The 24022-nt window shown below is 33.2% G+C and overlaps 1 protein-coding gene across 8 annotated transcripts in view; it reads right to left on the bottom strand.

Moving 5' to 3' along the window:
* The window catches only part of EPHA7 (EPH receptor A7), a 531141-nt gene that overhangs the window by 178554 nt on the left and 328565 nt on the right, over positions 1-24022 (bottom strand). For 7 of the 8 annotated variants that reach the window (XM_086316391.1, XM_086316386.1, XM_086316387.1 and 4 more), the window contains exon 3: positions 21110-21779. In XM_086316391.1, coding sequence (XP_086172517.1) covers positions 21110-21713 — 604 coding nt within the window. In that variant the 5' untranslated portion in view covers positions 21714-21779. The remainder of the gene's footprint in view (positions 1-21109; positions 21780-24022) is intronic. The other variant, XM_086316392.1, reaches the window with a different exon arrangement.

Genomic DNA, 24022 nt, shown 5'->3' with positions numbered 1-24022 from the left:
AGCACTGTTGCATTCAGTGCCCCTGACTCCATGGCTGGCCACTGTCCACCCAAGCCTCTGCTAGAGCCTCCTGGACATTCACAGGCAAGTCTGCCTCAGTCTTTTGTGGTTCTTCTGGGTCCTGGTGTGCACAAAGTTTTGCTTGTGCCCTCCAAGTGTCTGTTTCCCCAGTCCTGTGGAAGTTCTATAATCAAAACCCACTGGCCTTCAAAGTCAAATTCCCTGGGGGGTTCTCAGTCCCTTTGCCAAATCCCTGGGTTAGGAAATCTGTTGTGGTCCCTAGAACTTTCACAACAGTGCAAGCACTTCTGTTGTATAATTGTTCTCCAGTTTGTGGGTTGTTTGTTCGGTGACTCTATGGTAGGGCTCACATGCCATGCTTCCCAGGTCTGCTGCACCCAGAGCCCCTGTCCCCCATGGCAGGCTACAGGTGACCCCCGCCTCCACAGAAGACACTCAAACACTAAAGGCAGGTCTCGCTCAGTCTCTTGTGGGGTCCTGGTGCACACAAGATTTTGTGCATCTCTGAGCCCTCTGAGCATCTCTGGCGGGTATAGTGTTTGATTCTAAATGTGATTTTTCCCTCCCACCATCTTGTTGGAGTTTTTTCTTTGCCCTTGGATGTGGGGTAACTTTTTGGTGGGATCCAACATTCTCCTGTTAATGGTTTTTCAGAGGTTAGTTGCAATTTTGGAGTTCTCATAGGAGAAAATGAGCACACGTCCTTTTACTCCACCATCTGGTGAATATTGAGTATTTTTGGCAATCTATAAACTCATGTAAGTTTATCTCTATAAGCTTATCATAGTTATCTATAAGTGAAAAGCATCCAAGAAATATTTATTGAACTCAACTGAATTGGTTTTATATTCCAAACATTTTTCTCCAGCAGTCCTTTTCCCAGTGAATTCCTGTTAAGGCCAATATTTTTGTTTTGTTTGATCTTCTACTCTCCATGTACTGCTGAAGAATCCTTACTTCTCCTTTCTATTATATTCATGTCAGTTTCATAAATTTCCCGCAATAAAAATGCATTAAATTGCAGCAATAATCTAAATTGTCAATACATATTTAAATATAGCCTACTAGTCCTTGCTGGAGAAGGCAATGGCACCCCACTCCAGTACTCTTGCCTGGAAAATCCCATGGATGGGGGAGCCTGGTGGGCTGCAGTCTATGGGGTTTCTAAGAGTAGGACACAACTGAGCAACTTCACTTTCACTTTTTCACTTTCATGCATTGGAGAAGGAAATGGCAACCCACTCCAGTGTTCTTGCCTGGAGAATCCCAGGGGCAGGAGAGCCTGGTGGGCTGCCGTCTATGGGGTCACACAGAGTCGGACACGAAGTCTGACTGCAGCTGGACTGCAGTAGCAGTCCTTGCAGCCTTGTGCATGTGTGCATTCTCAGTTGCTTCAGTTGTGTCTGATTCTTTCTGACCCTGTGCACTGTAGCCCACCAGTTTCCTCTGTCCATGCAGATTCTCCATGCAAGAATATTCCAGTGGGTTGCCATGCACTCTTCCAGGGGATTTTCCCCACCCAGGGATCAAGCCTGTGTCTCCTATGTCTCCTGCATTGGTAGGCAGGCTCTTTACCACTAGTACCACATGGGTATATTCTAATGAAATCAATCCCTCTGGAATTTTATGCTGCACACTAGCCCTTCATGGGTTCAAACAGATGTAGAAATAAGCAACTTTACTTTGAGAGCAAGAAAGGTCATTACAGGTATAAAAATGTGAATGAAATCTTCAGTGTCATCTTCACTCAATAAACTCCCAATATGATATCACTGTCCAAGAAACAAACAGAAACAGAAAACTGATAATGGAGGAAAAGAAATTCAGAAAAAAATTTAGACTACTTAGTGCAATAATTATATTGTGTTGCTAAGATAAAAATATAGCACCTTGATCTTCTATGTTAATGTTCATGTCTTGGTAGAAAAGGTCAGAAGAGGGCCTAAAGGAAGTAGCATGAATAGGGAAAAACTCAAGTAATAATTTCTCCATCACAAAGGAAAAGATGTACATAAGAGGATTTACTGCAAGGCCTATTGACCTGGGAAATCTATCTGTATATTTATGAATATATTTATGTCATTATAAACTACTTATAGTATATTAATGATTACAAATAAATAACAGAAGGAAAGGGGAAAGCAGGATGGGAGAAGTGGAGGAAGAAGAAGATGATTGGTTATTTAGTTAACTAGCTAAAAGATAAGGACAACAGAATAAAACAATCTATTTTTTTAACCTATTACTTATTCATTCAACTTTCAGCTACCTAAAAACAGAATAAAAGTTAAACTCTTCATGGTTTAGGAGCAGAAAATCTAAAACAAACAAACAAACAAAAAAAACACTAAGAACTAAATTGTAGTTGGATTTCAACTCATTATAATATTTGTACTTTGGAGCATATCAGTCAGAATTAAAAAGAATTTTCTTAACTATAAAATGGCATACTGTAAAATTTTGTTAAAGGTATATGGTCCAATCTAAATTTCTATAAATTATTTAGAAGTCTCCTGCTCTACAAAAGAAAGCAATTTTTACACTCAGCTCTTTCCATCTCAGGATTCTTTTACAACTGTCAAAAAAAGCCACAGCTATGCTGACAAAGCAGTGTAGAATAAACTCCAATCTACACATAACTTCAGAGACTTGCAGGTATAGAGAGTGAAAATCACCCACTTTTCCTGACAGCAAACATAGGTCAAGCTTCTCAAGAAATCCTTCACCCCTACAGCACCTTAAGAATCAGAAGGAAAATCAACCATGCCCTCAAAGGGATAGTTACCTTTTCAGTCACCATGTGTGCTTTTGCCCGGCTGCCTCCACAAGAAAAGATGGGAAATGTCAGACCAGGCATTGGAACTGCCAGTTTATTTTTCCCTCCAGATTGACACAAAGGAAAAAACACCTTCCATAGCTCTAAGTCAGAGATGTCACTATTCACCTGATGAGTCTCCAACCTATTATACTACAAATCACCAGTCCCATTTTTTCCTTCACTTTTTGAATAGAAAAAATAAATAGTATTTGAAACTGAATACTATCCATTTACCTGATTACTCCATAAATTGTTCCTTGAAGATAAGCAACGATTAAGATATCTTAACACAGCATATAAAGTCTTACCATGGAAAAGACTGACTTCAGAGGAGAGGGGGTTTTGAATCTAGACCAATTTCATTCATATTTAAAAATATAAGCATATCAAGCCTGTCTTTTACACAATACAGCACCATTTATTATTTTTAAAACAATAATGTCTCTCTCTGTATATACATATTTCCTAGGTAAAGTCTTAAAGTATAAAATGTAAAATTAAGAACGAATTTACTTGAAATATGTTTCCATTTTTCTTTGAAAATAAATAGAAACAAAAATTTTCTTGGGAATTAGTTTAAGATTTAAGTAAAAATACTTATTAAATGAATTATGGCAATCCTTACTTTAGAGAAAATCATGAAACCAGTACTAATTGGACAAAATATCTCATTTCATTTAATACTAATATATGACAATGACTATAAGCAACTCCGGAAAAGGTTGCTTAGATTCTACAGTTTGATTGAATGCAAAGATCTTTGAAACTTATCTTAAGATCTGCTCTAGCAAATTATAACTCATACTAAAGAAGCATGATTTATTTAGGCATTTTTAATAACCCTCTATGGCATCTTTTCTCAAACCACAACAGTCAGCTATTACAGCTTTCTCACCAGAAACCAGGAATCACAATTATTTCAGGCATTCTTTGGATTCTAAAAATCTGAAATATAAATCAGTATTGTAATAAGTGAATTTGCTACATAGTATAATGCTGAATGATATAGCTCCATCAGTGACTGTTAAATTAGTATATGAAAGATGTTTAGGTACTTTCAATGTTCCCAAGTTTCCAATTCAAACAATGGCTGTGAGAAGAAGCCTAGCAGTCCTATGATATGATACCACCACGAGTTCACATGATTCAACAAGGAATCATTTTGGAAAGTTACCAGAAGTCTTTATGATACCATAATACACTGACCCACATGTTAAAAAATCTCTACTGAGCCAGCAGGATGGAACTGAGTGGAACTTTGTAAACTCTCAGGGCAAAAGAGCTGAGACTTACTTCATAGCACAAAATGACACTTTGGTTTCTAAACTTCAGTGTTACTAATCCAATCTGACTTCTGCAAATCATAAAGTACAATTGGTCTTTTCAATGTAGATTCAAACACCTGGCTAAATCCATTAACGTGTGATTCCATGAAGCAAAATATACTTCCTTTTAATAAGTTTGCCCTTATTTCCTTCTATTATGAAAACCCTTCAAATGACATTTCTGAAGAAATCAACAAAATCTATGACAAAATAATGTAAAAAGTCTAAGCAAAATTATATCTGTACTTGCAGAGAGCTTTTCACAAATTTCTATCAATTGCTATCAATAAATTTATATCCAGAATAGTAGGCTCCTGTCAATTCTGGAGTAAATGTGCATATATTTATCTTAAAGAAATAAGAATTGACTAAACACATGTTTAGTGTCTTTATGTGATTAGATTCAGGAACACTGCCAGGAGAAAACTTTGTGTTTGATCTCATCTGATTTTAGTTACTTGTCAAAAAAGAAGAAAAAAATATCTTACGGATCAGATGCTGTCTTTTTAAGTTTGGTAGGAAAAAACATGTTCATTCATTTAATAAGTACAAATAAACAAGACTGATGAGGTGAACAAAAATCAATACACAGATCCCAAATATTTTACAACTGTTTATTTTCAGTTAAAAAATGATTGATGTCAATTAGATGCAGATCTGTCCTGGTGAGTCTCATGAAATCCACCATGTCAGATAAATCACCTTCCATAGAACTCTCTGAAAATTCAACCCCATGCTTTAACTCATCTTTCCCTTAAATCTTTGCATTCTTCACATTCTTTAGAATTTTTTCTTTATATTTAGTATGGCTATTTTTTCCTTTTTTTTTTAGTGGTACTGTTTTACTTACAAAGCACACTGGCTACAAAGTATTGTTGATGTAATGGATATTTATGACTGGCGGTATATTTTAACACTCACTTTTGTGAGCATCTTTTTTAAGTACCATGAAAAACCTTGGTGAATGAGAAATTCACAAAATGCAATTTAACATATAATCCTTAGTAAGCATAATATATGAATATCTTGATTTAGAGACTAAGAAAGACTATTATATTGTAACAGGCATTACTAACTCGAAAGAGGTTTTAGACAATGCTTTAAAATGATAAACAAAACAGTCAAATTCTGTCTTGCTATACTATAATGAGACAAATACATTTTTCATAATCAGAAAGACATATATTCTAATTTATCATGTTTTGGATGTGAACTAGTAACTCAATTCTCTTTGAAAATTTTTTTATGAGCGAAACTGAGTCTTCTCTTTCTGTGACTAGGTATTGTATCAGATCTAAAGGAAGCCAAATGAGACTTTATTCTGCAACACAGTGAATCCCTGCATGTAAAATTTCATGACATGAAGGTGAAAATAAAACAAAAGGTAAATCAGTGTCAATATGGTAAATCTGTGGCTATTGTGAAAATCAATTAAAAATACAGAGTGCTTAAGGAATACATATCTGTTGACTTGATCCACAAAAACAGACAGACATACACACACACAAAAACACATATACACACTGTCCATCACTCACTTTTTGAAGTGTCAGATAACATTATTTCTTAAGTGACACACAGAGCTTCATTTGCTATGCATAAGGTCAGTGAATATTAGCTTCATTTACACTTGGCTGAGAATTGGTTGGTGTCAACAGTAGAGGCTTAGTTCCTGTACAGAACAGGGTTAGAATCTGACAGACAGCTGCCACTGCAGAAGATGGATGATCTTCCTCGCTGACCCTGCTCCCCTAAACTGTCATAGTTTGGGTCTCTTTCTAGCTCTACAACAAAAGACCCTCTCTGAGCTTCCCAGTGGCCTTCAGCTTTATTGGTGCTAACAGGTCCAGACATTTTCATCGATTGGATTCTCTACCTTTTAAACACAAGAGCTTGCCCTTTTTGGCTAGCTAAACCTTGGCACAGATGTCTTTTTTTGTAATTCCATCTCTGCTGTCTATTGGAAAGGATGCAATCGGACAGGCAAACATCATGTCAGCACAGAGAGCACTGAACTACTTATCTCCATTTCCCAAAGTAATTTTAATGAAAGAGATATGGCATTTGTCTGTAGAAATTAACCCTTAGATAATCTTAGTATATATCTAAATAGAAAATCAAAATCTTTTGTCATTTTGATGACTAACTAGTATGTAACATATGTTACACAGAACTATTCAGTCAGTAGGGGAAAAAAAGGTTCCCAGTCATTTTATATAAGCAGTTTTGACAACCATATTTTAGAACAAATGTACCTGAAAATATTCTACATAATTTTCAGAACTCTATTGTGACCTCTACCAGTGGTTGACACTGTGAAATATGGCCTTCTCTGACTAACAAATACATAAAAATATTTAATGCCTAACAAAGATGCTATTGATATAATAAATTACATGTTTCTTTGAGATCCTGACTGTGAGCTATTTTAATATGTTGGAGATTTGTTATTGATATTTGAATAATTTGATAGAAATTATCTAAATTCAAATTCAAATGTTTAAAACACATATGATAAAATGATGACAAGTTTTTACAAAGAGATTTACATGCAACACATTTTACAAAAAAATAACTATTTTGATTATGTATGTATTTATAACTCAAAGACTCCAAAATATTATTATACATAACTATCAACATTATTTATTCCATGCAAAATATAATTTAATATATTTGCATATCTGGAATTGCAGAGTTAGCTAGTAAATATATATATGTATATATTATTTCAATCTCAGTACTAAAAAAAAGAACTAAAAATAAAAATAAATTTCACAAAAATAAATGTGATGTCCCAATTTTAACTTATTAATCCTTTTATTAAGTTGCAGACAAAATACAATATGATGATTTTCCCATAGTTTGAAATAAAAACCATTAATTCTGCATATTATTTTTAGTGCTGGTGCTTTCACTCAAATTGAGAAAATAAATTATGATTAAAAACAATCATCACTTAAAATCTTTGGAGCCAAACATTTTGTTCTAAATATATTAACAACTCTCTCTAAAGGAAGTGTACTTATTAGTGAGAGGAGTTCATTTAAAAATGTACAGTGCTGACAGATATTCAAGGAGAAATTTAAGAACACAGTTCTCTTTTATTTTACATATGGTACCTCAATGACTCTTAATTTTTACTCTCTTAAGAAAACAGTATCTCCCCAAAGAATTTCAATTATTTCAGGTATGCATATGCAAAACAGCTATCAATTTTTTAAATTTATTTTATTGATTTTTCTTTCTATAAGACAGCATGAACAAAATTAAAATTCTTGCTCCAAAATGTGAGCCAGAAGAAGCACCAGCAGCCTGAATTATTTTTAAAATCAAATCAGTTAGTGGTCTTATTTTATAATTGTGGTACTAAAAACCTAGAACTAATCTTGAAAATCAAATGAATTCTGGATACGCTTTAAAAAAAAAAAAAAAAAAAACCAAAAAGATGCCTCATATCCAATCTGGGTTTTATGTTGAACTGATCTAAAAAGTCTGTCCATATAGATTCTCAGGATCATGTCTATCAATCAATGTCAGCATTCTATCAGATTTCACTCTGACAGCAAGTGACAGTCAGTTATCTGTTGACATTAATGAATAATAAATAACCATGCCCTTTAGGTTTACATGAATAAAATGTACATTATTTTTCAGTGCAGATTAGCCAATATGCAAAAGCAGACTTGGTTTTTGCATTTGTTTGCTGTGTTGTTGTTTTTTTTTTTAAATCATGTATTAGGAAATGGTTTTTAAAAAGTAGCTGCAATAAAAGATGTGCTTAATGTGGTCTCTGGTATACATCAGTGTTTTGCTTTTCAAGAAATCAACCTTGTCTTAGCTTGTATCATATGAGCTTAAGTGAGCTGTATTCACAGCCTCCTGAATGTGTATGCTGTCTTTTACAGACCTAACACGTAGTTTGTTGTCTCTGTAATAGAGCATATAAGACAGAAGATCCTTAAAAAACTAAAGATCAGAAGAAGTTGTGTCAGTATCCTAATCTTGCACCTCTTCTGTTATGTACCCTTAATCTGCCTTCCTGGCAGGAAAACTTTTTAGATTATTACTACACTCTTAGTGTCTCCATCTCTCTTTCTCAGATTCAAGCATACCATAACAGTCATTGTTACAACTTTTTTAAAATATCAGGGTTGACAACTTTTAACTGATTAAGCATTCATATACACATCTTGACTGTTCCTTTGTGGTACTGATAATGGTAATTCTAGAGTTAGATACAGTATCAATGTTACAAAAGGGACAATAACCTTCAACATTGATCAAAAGTGTGGTTTATTTTCTTAGCTCAAAAAAAAAAAACAAAGTTAGAATACAAATTACGCCACATACTGTGATTTGTGGTTTTAATTTTTAATTTACCACTATATCTTTCCATTATAAAACATCTTTCTCTGATCAATAGTAAAAGCTTAATTTTATGTACGTTTGCAAAGAATTAACATTATCAATGATGGAAGAGATAAAAACTAGATTTCCTGTTACACATACTTAAGAATTCAACCAGAAACGTGAAAGGATAGATAATAGCTCAAAACAGAAAGATATACCATCATGAGACCAAAACTTTGCGATGAAAATGAGCAATAGTTATAAGGTCTAAATTTCTTTATTTAATATGAATGATGCTGAATTATAATGTATAGAATCACTGTCATGTTAGAAAGGTAAAAGGGCAAAATGTTTCAAGCTATATCTCATCAATAAAAACACAGAGGAGGGAAGGAAGATGTACTTTCAATACCTTCTAAAAAGTTTTAAACCCAGGAAGAGTGGAGAACCTTCTCAATGGTAAATGAAAAGCTATTTTCAAAGTCTATGCCACTATAGGAAAAGATGCGGGGAAAATAAAAGGGAAATCAGAGGGAGCTGGAATGGGAAAGAACATTCACTTTGCCACCTTGAATGATGACTGAAGAATATTAGAAAGAAGAGTGACTACACATACAATGATGACCTGGTGAATAATCTTGAAAATCAACGGAGAGCTCTCTGAATTTGGAGTAAGTAGCAATGTCTTCTTATGGGAAAGATTTACAAAGGGGTAAAATGAACAAACCATTATGTTCTGCCTTGAAACACACAGTGCTCAAGTACATAATGTTTGTGCAGAATAAACATTAGACACAGCAAGAAACATGGTCGAAAAAGCAAATTTAAATTTTCCTGTCAGGTTTTCTTTGCAAACTCAAATACTGTCTCTATATACTAAACCTGGAGCCACGTGTTTTCCTAGCTTCAGATCACAAGCTGAATGTCTAAGGTTAACATGTGCTAATTTTAGAGGTCAGTTTGAGAAACAGATTTTCATGAAGCCTGACTGTCCCCTGTCCTTGAAAAGACTGAGCGGCGGCTAAAGTCTATAGGTTTCTCAGAGGGAAATCTAGACAGAAACCACAAAGTTATACAGCAGAGTTTCTGCTGCATCCCAAATTCTAGATTTCTGGTAATGTAAGAGGTGTTCGCTGTTCTCATTTTAAAATATATTTACCCACAACAGTCACAATATCTGAAACACATTATTTGCAAAAATCCTCCTTCTTAGGATCTGGTAAAATACTACATGAATTAAGTAAGTTAAAAAAAAAAAAAAGTGAAATTTACTTTCACTCATAGTAGAGGAAATATAATCTACATGAAAATAAAGAAACAAAAATTTGTTTATAAATTGTTTACTTTGTGAAGCAAAATTTAAAGACATTACTGAGGCAGCTTTACTTTAGTTTTTTCTTTTTAAAATATGCAATAATCCAAGAATATCCTATATGAGTATTCAGCTTCTTTGTAACTGTCACCTGAGATTTCCACAGAGAAAAGAATCTTAATTATTCAGTACTTATAAATTAAGAGATTAGTGCACAGCAATTCAGAAATCTAAAAATGGGTCAAAGAGAACAATAATCTTATTTTTTTGTTTCATTATGTTCACTTGCATGTTTTCTTCTTGGTAGGGGAAGAGGTGGGCAATGTTTCTGTATATGCGTGTGTATGTATATATGTATTGTGTGTTTGTGATACTGAAGTGGAAAGAAGACTGGAAACAGTAAGTTCTGATTTTACCTTGAGACCTGTCATAAATAAACTGTTATAACTATAAATGAGGTTTTTAGTTGTCCCATTTATTACAATCCTCTCAAAAAAAAAAAAAAAACCTCTTCAATTTATCTTTGATAAATCTTTAAGGTACACTCAACCTTCAAGAATTTGTGATTCTAATTGTCTTGGAGGAGAGTATACCCTCAAGGAGTACAAGAATGTCCACAGAACATTTGTGCTATAATGAATTTATACATTTGAGTGGGTAAGATACATATCTCACATCTCTTTTCAAGGATAAAACTACTTTACAGCAAAATGTCAATTAAAATAAGAACACTATGTAGTATACTTTATTTCACCTTTTAAGACAGAAGATATAAAAAAACATTTTTGAAATCACTTAGGTTTATTTAGATCATCTACTAGTTAAATTAAGGTCATTAATTAATATCTTTTAGGTAAGTTAATACCATTAAGTGTCTTCTATATGGGAACTGTTTAGCTAAAATAATGAACTATTATTAAAATGAACATATATATGTTTATATATATCATTGGAACATATATATATCATTGGAAAACATAGATTAATATAGTGAATTAATAATTTATTTTTCTCAGAAAAAAACTTTTATTATATCTAGTGATTTTTAGATTTATTCGCATCTTTACACTCCCACCCTTAATTTCTCTTTTAAAAGAATGATCTTCTTAAAAAGTATAACAGGTAATATTAACATGACAAATTGTTAAGCAACTCTGAAAAGTGACAAAGATAAGATATGTAAATTATGTGATCAATATTGTATTTTATTAATAAAAGCATTGCAATGTTAATATCCTTCCTTGGATCTAGGTTTTCTTTGAAAGGCTCTTTCAGTGCTAATAGCTTCAGTGCAGGTCCGAGGCTGACACCAGCATAGTTAAGAGGTTAAATGAGATGTTAACTAGATGACACATGAAACAAAAAATAAACCACGGTTACGTGTCCTTTCAAAGCCTCTTAATTTTCTAATATATTGGAAGCAAGAGATAATATAATTATCAACAGTAAATAAGTGAATGAACTAAATTTAAAAATTCAAAATACATAATACACAAAATGGAACTATTAAAAATTTTCAAACTATTATGCCCCAAACTGTATTTTCCCCTGTTTTCTACATTACTGATTGACCCTAGACTAAACAAAAAACACTAAATAATAAACCTTCCTTACTTCTTAATAAGACCACAAAAGTTAAGAAAAATAATGTAAACTTATTTCAATTGATGTATTATTCTGGGTTCCTGTGAAATCCTATTATTACAGATTAATATATATCATGTGTACCCACAGATTTGGACTTCCCTGTTGGCTCAGTGGTAAAGAATCTGCCTGCCAATGCAGGAGCTGTGAGTTCTATCCCAGCGTCAGGAAGATCTGTGAAGAAGGAAATGGCAATCCACTCCAGTATTCTTGTCTTGTAAATCCCATTGAGAGAGGGGGTTGCAAAAGAGCTGGACACACCTTGGCAACTAAACAAAAACACAGGGATTCTAAACTTTTAATGAGATTGATATTATAGGCAGAAAACAAAAACTAACGACTTTATCTCATTAATCTGACCTAAACTTAAGGGTGAATTGTTTTTGTTATTGGATTTGTTGCCAATCCTCATATTACATGTGAATGTACTCTTCTACTTCCCACATATTATTACTATATGAATTAACATGTATTAGTACTATGTGAGGAGAAACCCCACTCCAGTACTCTTGCCTGGAAGATTCCATGGATGGAGGAGCCTGGTAGGTTGCAGTCCATGGGGTCGCTAAGAGTCGGACACGACTGAGTGACTTCACTTTCACTTTTCACTTTCATGCATTGGAGAAGGAAATGGCAACCCACTCCAGTGTTCTTGCCTGGAGAATCCCAGGGACAGGGAAGCCTCATGGGCTGCCGTCTATGGGATAGTACAGAGTTGGACATGACTGAAGCAACTTAGCAGCAGCAGTACTATGTGACTATCCTAGTGAAGACATGCTTTCATAAAAATGAATTTGTGTGATATTTTGCATAGGATGAGATAAATTAACTCTGAGGAAAATTTGGATAAAGGATTGTCTGAAGTTTTCCTCTCTGAATCCTGCATCAGATTTTTATGCTCATAGAGAAAAACAGTAAATAATGGCTAGGTTAAATTTATCCCATTAAAATAATAGCATTATTTGCACAAAATAACTATATTATACATAATATTATTATGAATAAAATCTATTGTAGATTAGTGACAATTATCTTACAGAAAACAACTCAAGGTTCAATAAAAAAATCAAACTAATTGCAACATTTTAAGGTATCAATGATTTAAATTTTAACATTAGCTTCTAGAAACTGATGCCAATTTAAACTTCTACTAGAAATATAAAGGGGTATATGAAGATAGGATAATTAGAAATCATTTGATATCATATTCTGAGTTTCTAAATCATATGAAATTAAACTGCATATATTAATTTCATATTTCTTTCCTCTGATTAATTTTCCTCACTTTCATCAGATCTTCTTTCTTTCTGTCCTTCTTTATTTTTTGAATAGTTATCATTTCAATGAACTCTGGGTACATACAAAGATGACTAGAGATGAGTAAAAAACAGTATAATTTTAAATGAAGTCTACAGTGTTCTATAAGGAAATTGTACTATGATTCTTATTAAGTATCACAATGATCCTTCTCCATATTTTTAAAGAAATTGTTAACAAATATCTCTGCAAAGGACAGAAGAAACTGATTAACAGTAGTTGCTCCTGGGAAAAGCAAAATTTGGGACTGGAGCACACATGGATGGCACTTGTTCCAGATCTTGCAAATTACCTATTCAAAAAGCCTTTTAAAAAAGTACTACAAGGTTCTGAAAATTAATAATTTTAAGAAGAGTATAAAAATTATAACACAATATAGTTATGACTCAAATAGCAGAAATACATTTGGACATGAAACTGAATGTATGTTAACTTCCAATATATAGAGTGAAATGTTAGTTTAGGAATTGACTTCTTGTGTTTTGTTTCTTTGTATTATTTTTCATTTCTTTTGCAAATCAAGATAATATTTACAATATATAATTTGGAAGAAAACCAATATAATCTTAAAACAAACGCCACTTTGCCATGTAAGATAAACTTCAAGATCTTATTTTGGAAAATCTATCAGGCTCTTTTCTTAAGACATAGATAGTATGTTAGTATAAAGGGAGAAATGGCTTTCCTTTCATTAAAAGAGGGAGATGGAGAAGTTAAAAAGAAAAACATAAAGATAATGGACAAATAGAAAATAGCAATATCACAATGAATACATATAAGTAGTTACATTATCCTCATAGAAATAAATTCCTCATGTCTGGAGCAGACTCCTGTTCATGTTTGCTTATTCTTTGCATGTCAACTTGCTGTGTGCTATGAGCAAAATGAAATAGAATATATTTGCCTTTGGAGTAGGTAGCATATTTACCAAATTTCTCAAAGTCTTTAAGAAATCTGATAAACATTTACTGGAAGATTTGGGTGGTGCAAGGAACTGTGTCAGCTACTGTGAAATATAGGTAGCATACTATAAGTAGATTTTGGTTGTTAAGTTTTAGAATTTGTAAAAAGAAATTACAATGATAAAAATCAGACCATATATGATGATCTCCAGAGGTAAAGGGCAAAGCACTTATAGGAATCCACAAAGTGGGATCATCTAACAAGGTATGCTGCTGCTGCTGCTAAGTCACTTCAGCCGTGTCCGACTCTGTGTGACCCCATAGACGGCAGCCCACCAGGCTCCCCCGTCCCTGGGATTCTCCAGGCAAGAACACTGGAGTGGGTTGCCATTTCCTTCTCCAATGCAGGAAAGCGAAAAGTGAAAGTGAAGTCGCTCAGTCCTGTCTGACTTTTAGCGACCCCATGGACTGCAGCCCACCAGGCTCCTCCATTCATGGGATTTTCCAGCAAGAGTACTGGAGTGGGGTGCCATTGCCTGCTCTGCTAACAAGGTATAAATGTCATTTAATTTGAAATTGTAAGAAAGGGCATAATTTCAACAGTTTGATACAGGGCAGGTGGCATTGTGGGTTAGAAAAAAGGCAAGGTAAAAACCAGGGGAAGTACAGCCAGTTTCTAACATCAGAATTTGGAAGAGAGGTTGCTGAAACCGGGGATATGTGAGATTAAGATATAATAGGTAATTGTGAGAGGTCATGATGGTTTATTTGCATTTCTGTTTATTGGGGACCAAATGTTAAAAACATCTATAGATGTCTTCAGGTAGAACAAGAGACCAGTATCAAGCAGATGGAACACAGCTCTCAAGGATGATAAATTATGTGACTGAAAGAAAAGAATAAAATGCCACTGTAAAAAATGGGGAATTTTTATTGGTTATTAGAAACCTGAAGCTTTCTGAGTAATACTGTAACAATGTCTCTGTCGCATTTTACAAAGTGCATTCTTACTGTTCCATAAAAGAACTGGAATAGAAAATGGCAAAGCAGATGAAATATTTAGAATGTTTGGGAAAGACAGAGATACAAGTATTTTAAAATTATTATAAATTGAAGAAAATTTGTATCACCTTTTAAGACATCCTGAAAAAAATCTTATCTTTTTAAAAAAATTTTCTGATAGATAAATGCTCATCTATAAAGATATGATCCACTGTATTAGTTATGGGCAGGGATTCTGGAGTCAGATTACCTTGATTAAATGGCAGTTGGCCAGTCTATGTGCTGTGTGATTTTAGGTAGATAACCCACCCCTCGCTGTGCTTTGGTTTTCTTACATAAAAATGTGTATAAATATAATTTATGTAAATCTAATTTAATATACAGAATGTATAACTTTTACATTTTAAATACTTCTAAGTATGTTTTTCTCCTTTAAACTAGGTAATAGAAGTGCCTACCCACCAGATTGAGTTAGGAATGCCTCTCTATAAGACTAAATGAATTAATAAAATGAAACACTTAAAACAGCTCTTGCCAGCTTTTTATAATTTAAAAACCAACAAAATCTATGACCTGCATTTACTAAATGCCTTTTGGTGAATCTCCCCTCTTTTAAATCATTTAAAAGATTTACTGCTGTTCTATTGCCTGAGCGATTTTATACAGATGTTAATTTAAAAACCCATATTTTGGAGATACATTTCAAGTTGTGTTTGAATAAGCTACCAGGTTACCTAAAACTTACATTGCTAGAAAATTTTAATCTCAAGATACTTTAAAAACACAGAGAAAAAAGATCACCCACCATTTCAGCAATCTGACACATTCACTGTGATATTTATGTTCTTATCTATTCTTTTTCATATGCATATTTTTCATAATTCTAAATATCAGTATATATAACATATTTTTCTTTGTTTTCCATTTAAAATTATTAATAAATGACAAAATTCCTACATCACACTGCTGATACTTTAAGTTCAATCAAGAGGATGCACTTAACTTTGGACAATTAGATTATTTTTAATATTTCAAATTATAAACAAGGCTGGTGGGAAGAAAGGTTATATAAAAAGTTATTTTCTTTCATTGATATATCTTCCTCAGCAAATGACCAGGGATGAGATTACTGACCTAAAGGATATTTAACTATCTGTGTCTTTGGAAACATGTTCATTTACCCAGTGCCATAAAATTTCTTTACTTAGACAACTCCTTGTTGCATTATTAATAATGAGACAACAGCAAGCATTCATTGATTATTTGCTATGTCCCAGATAGGGTTTCTACACGTATTATTTCTTTCACTTCTGACAAGAATTCTATGGAAACAGGTACTATTTTTATTAGCACCATTTTATACTTAAGGAAACTAAGGCTTAGAAGATTGTCCTAGTTTTTGCACCTGGTATGATGTTGAGCCAGAATTTAAAAGCTATGACTTCAGCATCTGAGCTATTAACTCTGTAGTGTACCTTATATTTCTGTTTATATACTATAAATACTATATATCATAAAGATATATTTGTTACTGTCAAATGTAAATGTCAAAGTAATGGTACAAATTGCTACTTTTCTGTGGAAAATACAGTTTTCAAAATCAACAACCAGATTTCAACTATTATTAATGCCATTAAATTGAATGAGTGTTTTAATTAATGAATGTTTTAATTCTTCAAGTAACATATAACATTTGTTCTATATCCATAAGTTATATGTTAATAAAATAATGGTATATAGAAAATATTAAGAAGCAACTATTAGGGAAATACTTTATAATAAAAACTAGAAAACCTATGATTATTTGAATTTTCCTTTATATGAAATCATCAAAAATTATTAAATCTTCATTTTAATTCAGGAAATTAAAATTAAGCAATATAAATAATGCAAGTAGTGCCAATGTATGTGCATGTAAACTGCATCACATCCTTGGATTTTTTACAATTAGGTTGACCATATATTTTATCAGCCAAATCAGAACATTTTTAAAAGCAAAAAGACACAGTGTAAAAAGTAAAACAATTATTTCCAGAAAAACTAGGTTTAGGGTCACCCTACCTAGAATAAAATTTCATTACTTCTTCAGCAACTAAAATCCAATGGTTGAAGTTCAGTATAAATTTTAGGAAGCGTTGTGATATATTAGGGAAATAAAGGACTTGAACTGATAAACAGGATCCTGGATTCTCAGCCAATTTTGTTATTTATTAATATCCCTAAGCTTCAGTTTCTTCCTAAATTGAAAGAGAAAAAAAATACTTTCCACCTCTTAGCAGTGTAATACGGATTAAATGAGAAAAATGACCATGATTTTTCAGTGTGAGCTGCAAATTACTTATACAAATTTAAGTTATAATAACAAGTTCTACACTTTGAGAATACTTTTTAAATGAAATAAAATTGTAAAAAAACTTCTAAAAATTTCAAGCTATGTTTCAGAATACAATTTTACTAGTCTTCAAGAGATATTTGTATATGTAAAATAAAATCTGCTCTCATTCTTTTAAATTAATACACTTCTATCCAAATATACTGGCTAGTTTACACAGTAGTTGTGATGGAACTGATATGCTAAATATTTTCAAAAGGACTTTTTGATAATCAACATGCTATCTAGAATTATGTTTTTAAATGAGTGTAAAGATATTTTCATAAAAATACTATATAAAAATATTAGAAGTTCTCCATATACTAGTAGATTTGAGAAACATGTGGTTTTCAAAATTGAATTATGTTTTCCAAAATCACAAAGAAATAAAAGCTTTTACATCAACTGATGAAAACTGTAATCAGTTTTCATAATTGTCCATATTTCAAACTACACTGTTAACATACATCACAACAGGCTGCCATTCTAGAAAGTGCCCAGATAAACTTGCCTTTAAGTGACTAACTAGGTTATTTGGCTAGGGACTCACTACCATCCTCTCCCAAACTCTTTAGTTTTCCTCAATATGGGACTGAAATTTGTTTTCAAACTCTTAACAGGATCACTGAAAGGAAACAGGAGAAATACTTATAAAGGCAGGCCTGGATTGATTCCAGAGGCAAGTACTCTCACAGCAATGCGTTGGAATTATGCCAAGGAGGGAAATGTTTTTGCAAATGAACATAGTGCCATGGTTAAGTATAAGGTATTTAATTCCTTTGTCAACATCACTAAGGTTAAAAATTAAGAAAGTTACGTGGTAGACAAAACAGTGCACACATCCTCTTTTAGCTTGAACCATAAGAAGGAATCTTGAGTCCTTGAATCACATGTTTTTAATGAACTCTCACTATTAATGGGAGAAGGCAATGGCACCCCACTCCAGTACTCTTGCCTGGAAAATCCCATGGACAGAGGAGCCTGGTAGGCTGCAGTCCATGAGGTCGCTAAGAGTCGGACACGACTGAGCGACTTCACTTTCACTTTTCACTTTCATGCATTGGAGGAGGAAATGGCAACCCACTCCAGTGTTCTCGCCTGGAGAATCCCAGGGACGGCCGGGCCTGGTGGGCTGTCGTCTATGGGGTCGCACAGAGTCGGACACAACTGAAGCGACTTAGCAGCAGCGGTAGCAGCAACAGCACTATTAATACCTAATTTCACCTATTCCAATGCAGAATTAATGCAGAAGACAGTGAACTAATTTTACTTTATTTTTAAGCACCTTGGCACAGTTTGCAGGCGACAATAATTTGATACTCAAATGTGGTTCCAATGCTTGAAACCAAAATAAATGAATGTAAATAATCTTAATAGTACCACATTTAATGAGATGATTTTCGTCATTTCGAAGAAACTGGAGACTTCTCGGAAAATATATCTCTTCACTGCATTTAAAGACTGCTTTTCATACTATATTCTATACTTAGAAGTACAGAAGTCAAACAATTCCTGGTTGATTTTCTTAGTAAGTAAATGTAGAGATCATTTGAGTTAAATTACACAAAATAAAACAAAAAAGATTATAATTTGCTTTAAAATTCTTTAAACCTTAAAAGAACAAGATCTTTAATGTTATTTCCCAGTTTCTTTTTAGACAAATTTAATTGTGCACTTTTATATGAATTTTTATGTGTTCCATTTTTAATTGTGCAAACATTTTAAATTCCAATTTCACATCAATCAAAATCTGCATACTACTGAAACCGGCTGCTTTCACAGCTGAAGTGTAACAGTGTGTCATTAAAATGTTCTTATAATAGTTATTGTTGAATCCTCCATCATTTTCAAGTACCTGTTGTTAATCTCAAGTCAATAAGAACATTCCATTTCACTGAATTGATGAATTCACTAAGAATATTTCTATACTTACCAGTGGAATAGCATTCTGCCTATTAGTAGTGATAAATCTCCATCAGTTTTTGATTTCCATACATATGCATCCTGCAGGATGTTCTACTTAATAAAAAATACTACTAGCGAGGGAAAGGAAAAGATGACAGTGGGTAGACAGGTTTGACTCCTTCACGGAATGGCCAGGGAGGCTGCTAAACTGGTCTAGGGGACAGGAATACATCATCTCTGTTTAGCTCAGAGCTCACTTTACAATGTCAGCTATGGCAGGAATGATAATTGAGTGCTGGGTCAGAGGCATTTTATATGCTAGCGACCATTCACATGAAGTATTTAACACTTCAATCAGGACAGAAAAAACATATTTATTCAGTTATTCCATCTAAATAGTGCATTTAGTAGAAATATAACACAAGCCACATATGCAATTTTTATATTTTTAGTAGCCACATTAAAAAAAGTAAAAAGAAATAACTGAAATACTTTTAATGTTATATTGATTTAACCCAATATTCCTAATGTATGAGTTTTTCAAAATCAAAGTAACATAAAAAATTACTGATGTTTGCCACATTTTTTTTTGTACCAAGACTTTGAAATTCAGTGTGTAAGTCATACTTACAGTATATCTTAACTTAGAATTGCCATTTTTTAAAACCTCAGATTCACATGTGGCCACCGGCTACCTTCCTAGACAACACAGATCTAAATATTTGCTAATTTCTTGAAACATTCTATGAGAATGAGAATTTTATAAGAAAGTAATGTGATTTACATATCAAACTAGAACCAAGGCATTTAAGTTCAGCAATGAAACAATAATACTTGCTATGATTCTTCCTGCTTTCTGATGGAAGCCAGAGCAACACTGTCGCTAAAAGTCCAGGCTCTGGAATCAGAACATTCTGAGTTCGAATCTAAGCTAGGACAATTACTTACTAAAGTAACTGCAAGCAATCTTTTACCCTTGACAGCCTCATTTTTTTTTTCTGTAAAATAGAGGTGATAATGTTATCTATCTCATTAAATGAACTCTTTTGTGTAAAGCACATGGAAGAGCATCTGCACATGGTAAATTAGCAAAAAACATTTAGTTACAATAATTATTTTTCACTACAATTCCCTCTAAATTAACTGGGAAGTACGAATATTAAAATTATACAGCTGCCTTAGGGGTACAAAGAATATATAAAAGTTATTTTGGGTAATGTATTATGTTTTCTAGTTTATAAGAGACATAATATAACCTGATTATATTTTCAGGATATTCACAAACAGAAAAAATATCTATTGATTTTGAATATCCCTGGACATAGTTTTAAATGGGAAAAAAACTGGCCAATTATTATGACTACATAAAGCTATGTGAGAGAAAATTCAGTTTTATTACACAAAGGAAAAGGTCACAAATTCATATGCTATTATTATTTCAAAACAGAAAATGTCCAGCTGATATATTCTGATAACTAAAACTTTACTTTGGCCCACTTCCACAAAAATGTAGTCTACCTAAAACTTGACTTATCAGAGGAACACTCCTTTTATTATTTAGTCCTGGAAAGAAATACAGCTTTGGCAGAAGCAACCTCAGAGATTTAGCAAGTGAAATCTGATGATTTTTGCATAGAAATTTTAGTACTTATAAAAAATAATTCTAAGTGTGTAACTCTATTTGTATGTATCTTGTCTGTTAGAAGAACTCTTGTTAGCAGCCCCCTCAATGCCCTTTTCCTGCTACCCATGAGTCCAGACAATATGGGTTTCAAAACAAGAGGAATCACACATCATTCAATCCTAATTAATGTCACCTCACTCTGCCCAATCTCCTTTCTTAAATCTCATAGCCCAAAGTGCAACTGTTGTCTTCCACGTCAAGCACAGGGTTAGTTAAATCTTAGGAAGGAATACCACTATCATCAATATTTACTGCAATACCTATTGCACACTTAGTGCAGAAATCACTGTAGTGAATCATCAATAAGTTCAATAGTGACTTTGCTTAAAATCCACCAAATCGGATTGCTGGTACAAACTGACTCACCTGTTCAAATAATCATTATTACTTGAAATCTTTGACACTGAAACAGAAAAAAAGTGCAAAGAGAAATTTTAATAGCACATATTACTTACGTTCACAAGTGTCCCCTTTCTGCTGGAAGCCTGCTTTGCAGATACATTTTCCAATGGGCACTAACCATTCTCCTTCTGCGCTGCAGTGCATCCTGGGAGAGTTTTCCGCTTCTTCCTCTGCACTGCTGACACATGTCCCTCGGACCTCGACTAAAGAGGAAAATTCTGAACCAGTCACTGTATCTGGAAAGATAGCTAAGTTCTCAATAATGGACCAGCACTTCTTGTAGTACACTTTGACTGAAACCAAAGCTATGCAAGCCCCTACATCCTGAAAGGCAAGATAGAATCCCTTTTTGGACAAAGGTCCAATCTCTCTCACCTCAGTGTTAAGCTTCATCTTTCTTTCACCAAGGTCACCTTGGGTAAAACTTTCATCTGCAGCAATGGTGTCTATTTTGACATAGAGATTTTCTCTTATATTCCTGCCAGTGTCGTAGTCTGTTTCATAATAGTACAAATTAAAGGTTTCCTTGCAAGTTCCCAGGACTCCAGGAAGACTGTTACAATCCCTCAGGGTGAATTTCAATTCTACAAAAATCCTTTGTGCATTGCCTTTCGAAATCCAGTTAGTCCGCAGCCAGTTGTTTTGGTTGGGCTCCATGACCTGGCAAACCTGGTATGTTCGGATTGGGGTATAGTTCTCGTCCAAACCACTAATTTCTTCCCACTGTAAAATTTAGAAAAGGTCATCAGTCATTCATCAAATAATAAAATTAGGGTTTTGCAAGTGCCTGAGGACTCTTCAGTGTGGCACAAATGCATATCTTTGAAAAAGTGAGGTGAACTCCTACGGTGACAAACAATGTAACCTTTAGAATGAGTCTCTGTTCAGCTTCATCCTGGTGGCAGAACATCATTTAGGTTGCTTATATTGTTTATGCATACAATAAATCTTTCATTTTCCTTAGTATCTGTTTGCTGGTGTATTAGTGTTGCTTTTTACATGTTTGCTTATGCCAATGTCTCCACTGAGCTTATGATTTTTATAGACTAAAGCACATAACGAAATGACTTAAATTACCATTTAATGCATATACATACAGCTACATGGCGGAATTTTTGATCACTCCGTTGACATTTTAAGTGTTGACGTTATATTTAAATTAAGAGAGTACCTAAAAACACAGGGAAGAAAATGCCAAGAGTACTCTGAAATGCAAGAGCATTTCACAACATGTTGATATTCATAATGGGGAATCTTTCACAATCTTTGCAAAATGAGATATAAAGGAGTAATGTTTTATAGAGCTATTTATTTACTGCAGTGTTGTATATAATATGGTCCATAATGCCACATAACTATAAATAATTATAAAAGTATGATTCAATGGACAATAAAATGTCCATGGCAAACCAGAACGTCGAATCACATTTAGGTAACAAGCTTTCTGACAGGAAAAATATCTGATGTTTAAAAATACCCATTCATATGCTGATATAATATATACTACAGCAAACTCATTTATTTTCACAAAAAAGGAAAATAATAAGCTCAGCTAAATTTGCAACAATTTAAAGCTTATTAAACCTTGCTAAATATTATTTATATTGCTCATTGGTTAATAAATTCATTTCACCTAAAAGCCTAAGGCAATTGTTGTTTATGTCCTTTCTTACCATTATTACAAAATTTCCAACTTTGTATTTATGATACCTTAATAGTGAAATTGTCACCTACTTGTATTCATTTCCCTAATAGGAAATGCCAAATATAAAATCCTATTAGTCTTCTAATCCAAAGTCACATAGCATGCAATATTTAAACTACTGCTTCAAGAAAAGCAAATGGGAAAAAATAAGCATGTGGTAATGAGTTTTATTTATAAAACTTGATCAGAAACATTGGTTTCCTTACATATTTTGTAAAATACTAATATCTACTTTTAAAAGTAGCTCTGAGAAAACTAACAAGACAAAGTAGCAATATCCTGAAATTCAGAAATTTCTTGTGATGACATATATTTGCTACAATTTTATTACACACACCATCAAAGGTCCTCAAAAGTAGCAAACAGCCCATTATCATGTTTAGCTTTTTACTCAACACAACTTAAGTGTGTGACTAGTTAATGTAGTGCATAGTTTTCCATTTTAGTTAGCTGCTTATAATCTTCTTGAATGGCTCTTAGCCAAATATAACCAAATTCATCCATTTGGATGAGCAGATTTTAGTCTCTTAATTAGGTTGGAATTATTAAAAGAAGTGAAACTAGTAATAGCATCTACCAAAAAGTGAAAAGCTCCAAGGATAAATGTGCTCTTTTTAACAATTCCCTAGTTAGAAGAAGCCAAGGCAAATTATTAGAAAGGAATACATCTGCAGAACTCTTTTTTCTAGCTCTAAGAACAATTATATTATTTTGTTCAATGCATGAAAAATCAATTTTACTACCAATGAAACTCAGTTAACTTTAATGCTTACTTAAAAATTTATTCCTGAAGGGAAACTTTAGATGGATTGAGACAAAATGAATGCATTTAATGCAACTTTTGGTTTACTATCTTACTAAGAGACTGCAGTGATTTCTACACTGGGAAAGAAGTCTTAGTTTGGCTAGTGTGCTTTTATAGTATGCTTATAAAATTATTTCTAGACACTTATATCAATAATATTTTATTTCCAGTTAGATATTTAACCACATGTAAGCCAACCCATTTTATACATGAAATACACTGTCAATCATCATTGTCTAATATTATCTGCTGATTCATAAGATATGTAGGGTTAAGTTCACTCAAGATATTTTGCACTGATAAAATGTCCATTTCAGTCCAAGATAACACAGAAAGTCATGGTTCATCATGTTAGGGATTGCATGGATGAAATATTAGAAACATATATCAGTTTACTTCTCCTTACGAGATAAAAACCATCCTCTATCTCTATTTGTTTTAACTGATGAAGGGTGG

Source organism: Bos grunniens, chromosome 9, assembly GCF_055505025.1.
Source record: "Bos grunniens cultivar Pamir isolate PY7600 chromosome 9, Bosgru_T2T1.0, whole genome shotgun sequence".
NCBI classification, from domain to species: Eukaryota; Metazoa; Chordata; class Mammalia; order Artiodactyla; family Bovidae; genus Bos; species Bos grunniens.
This window is presented reverse-complemented; position numbering and strand designations above follow the sequence as displayed.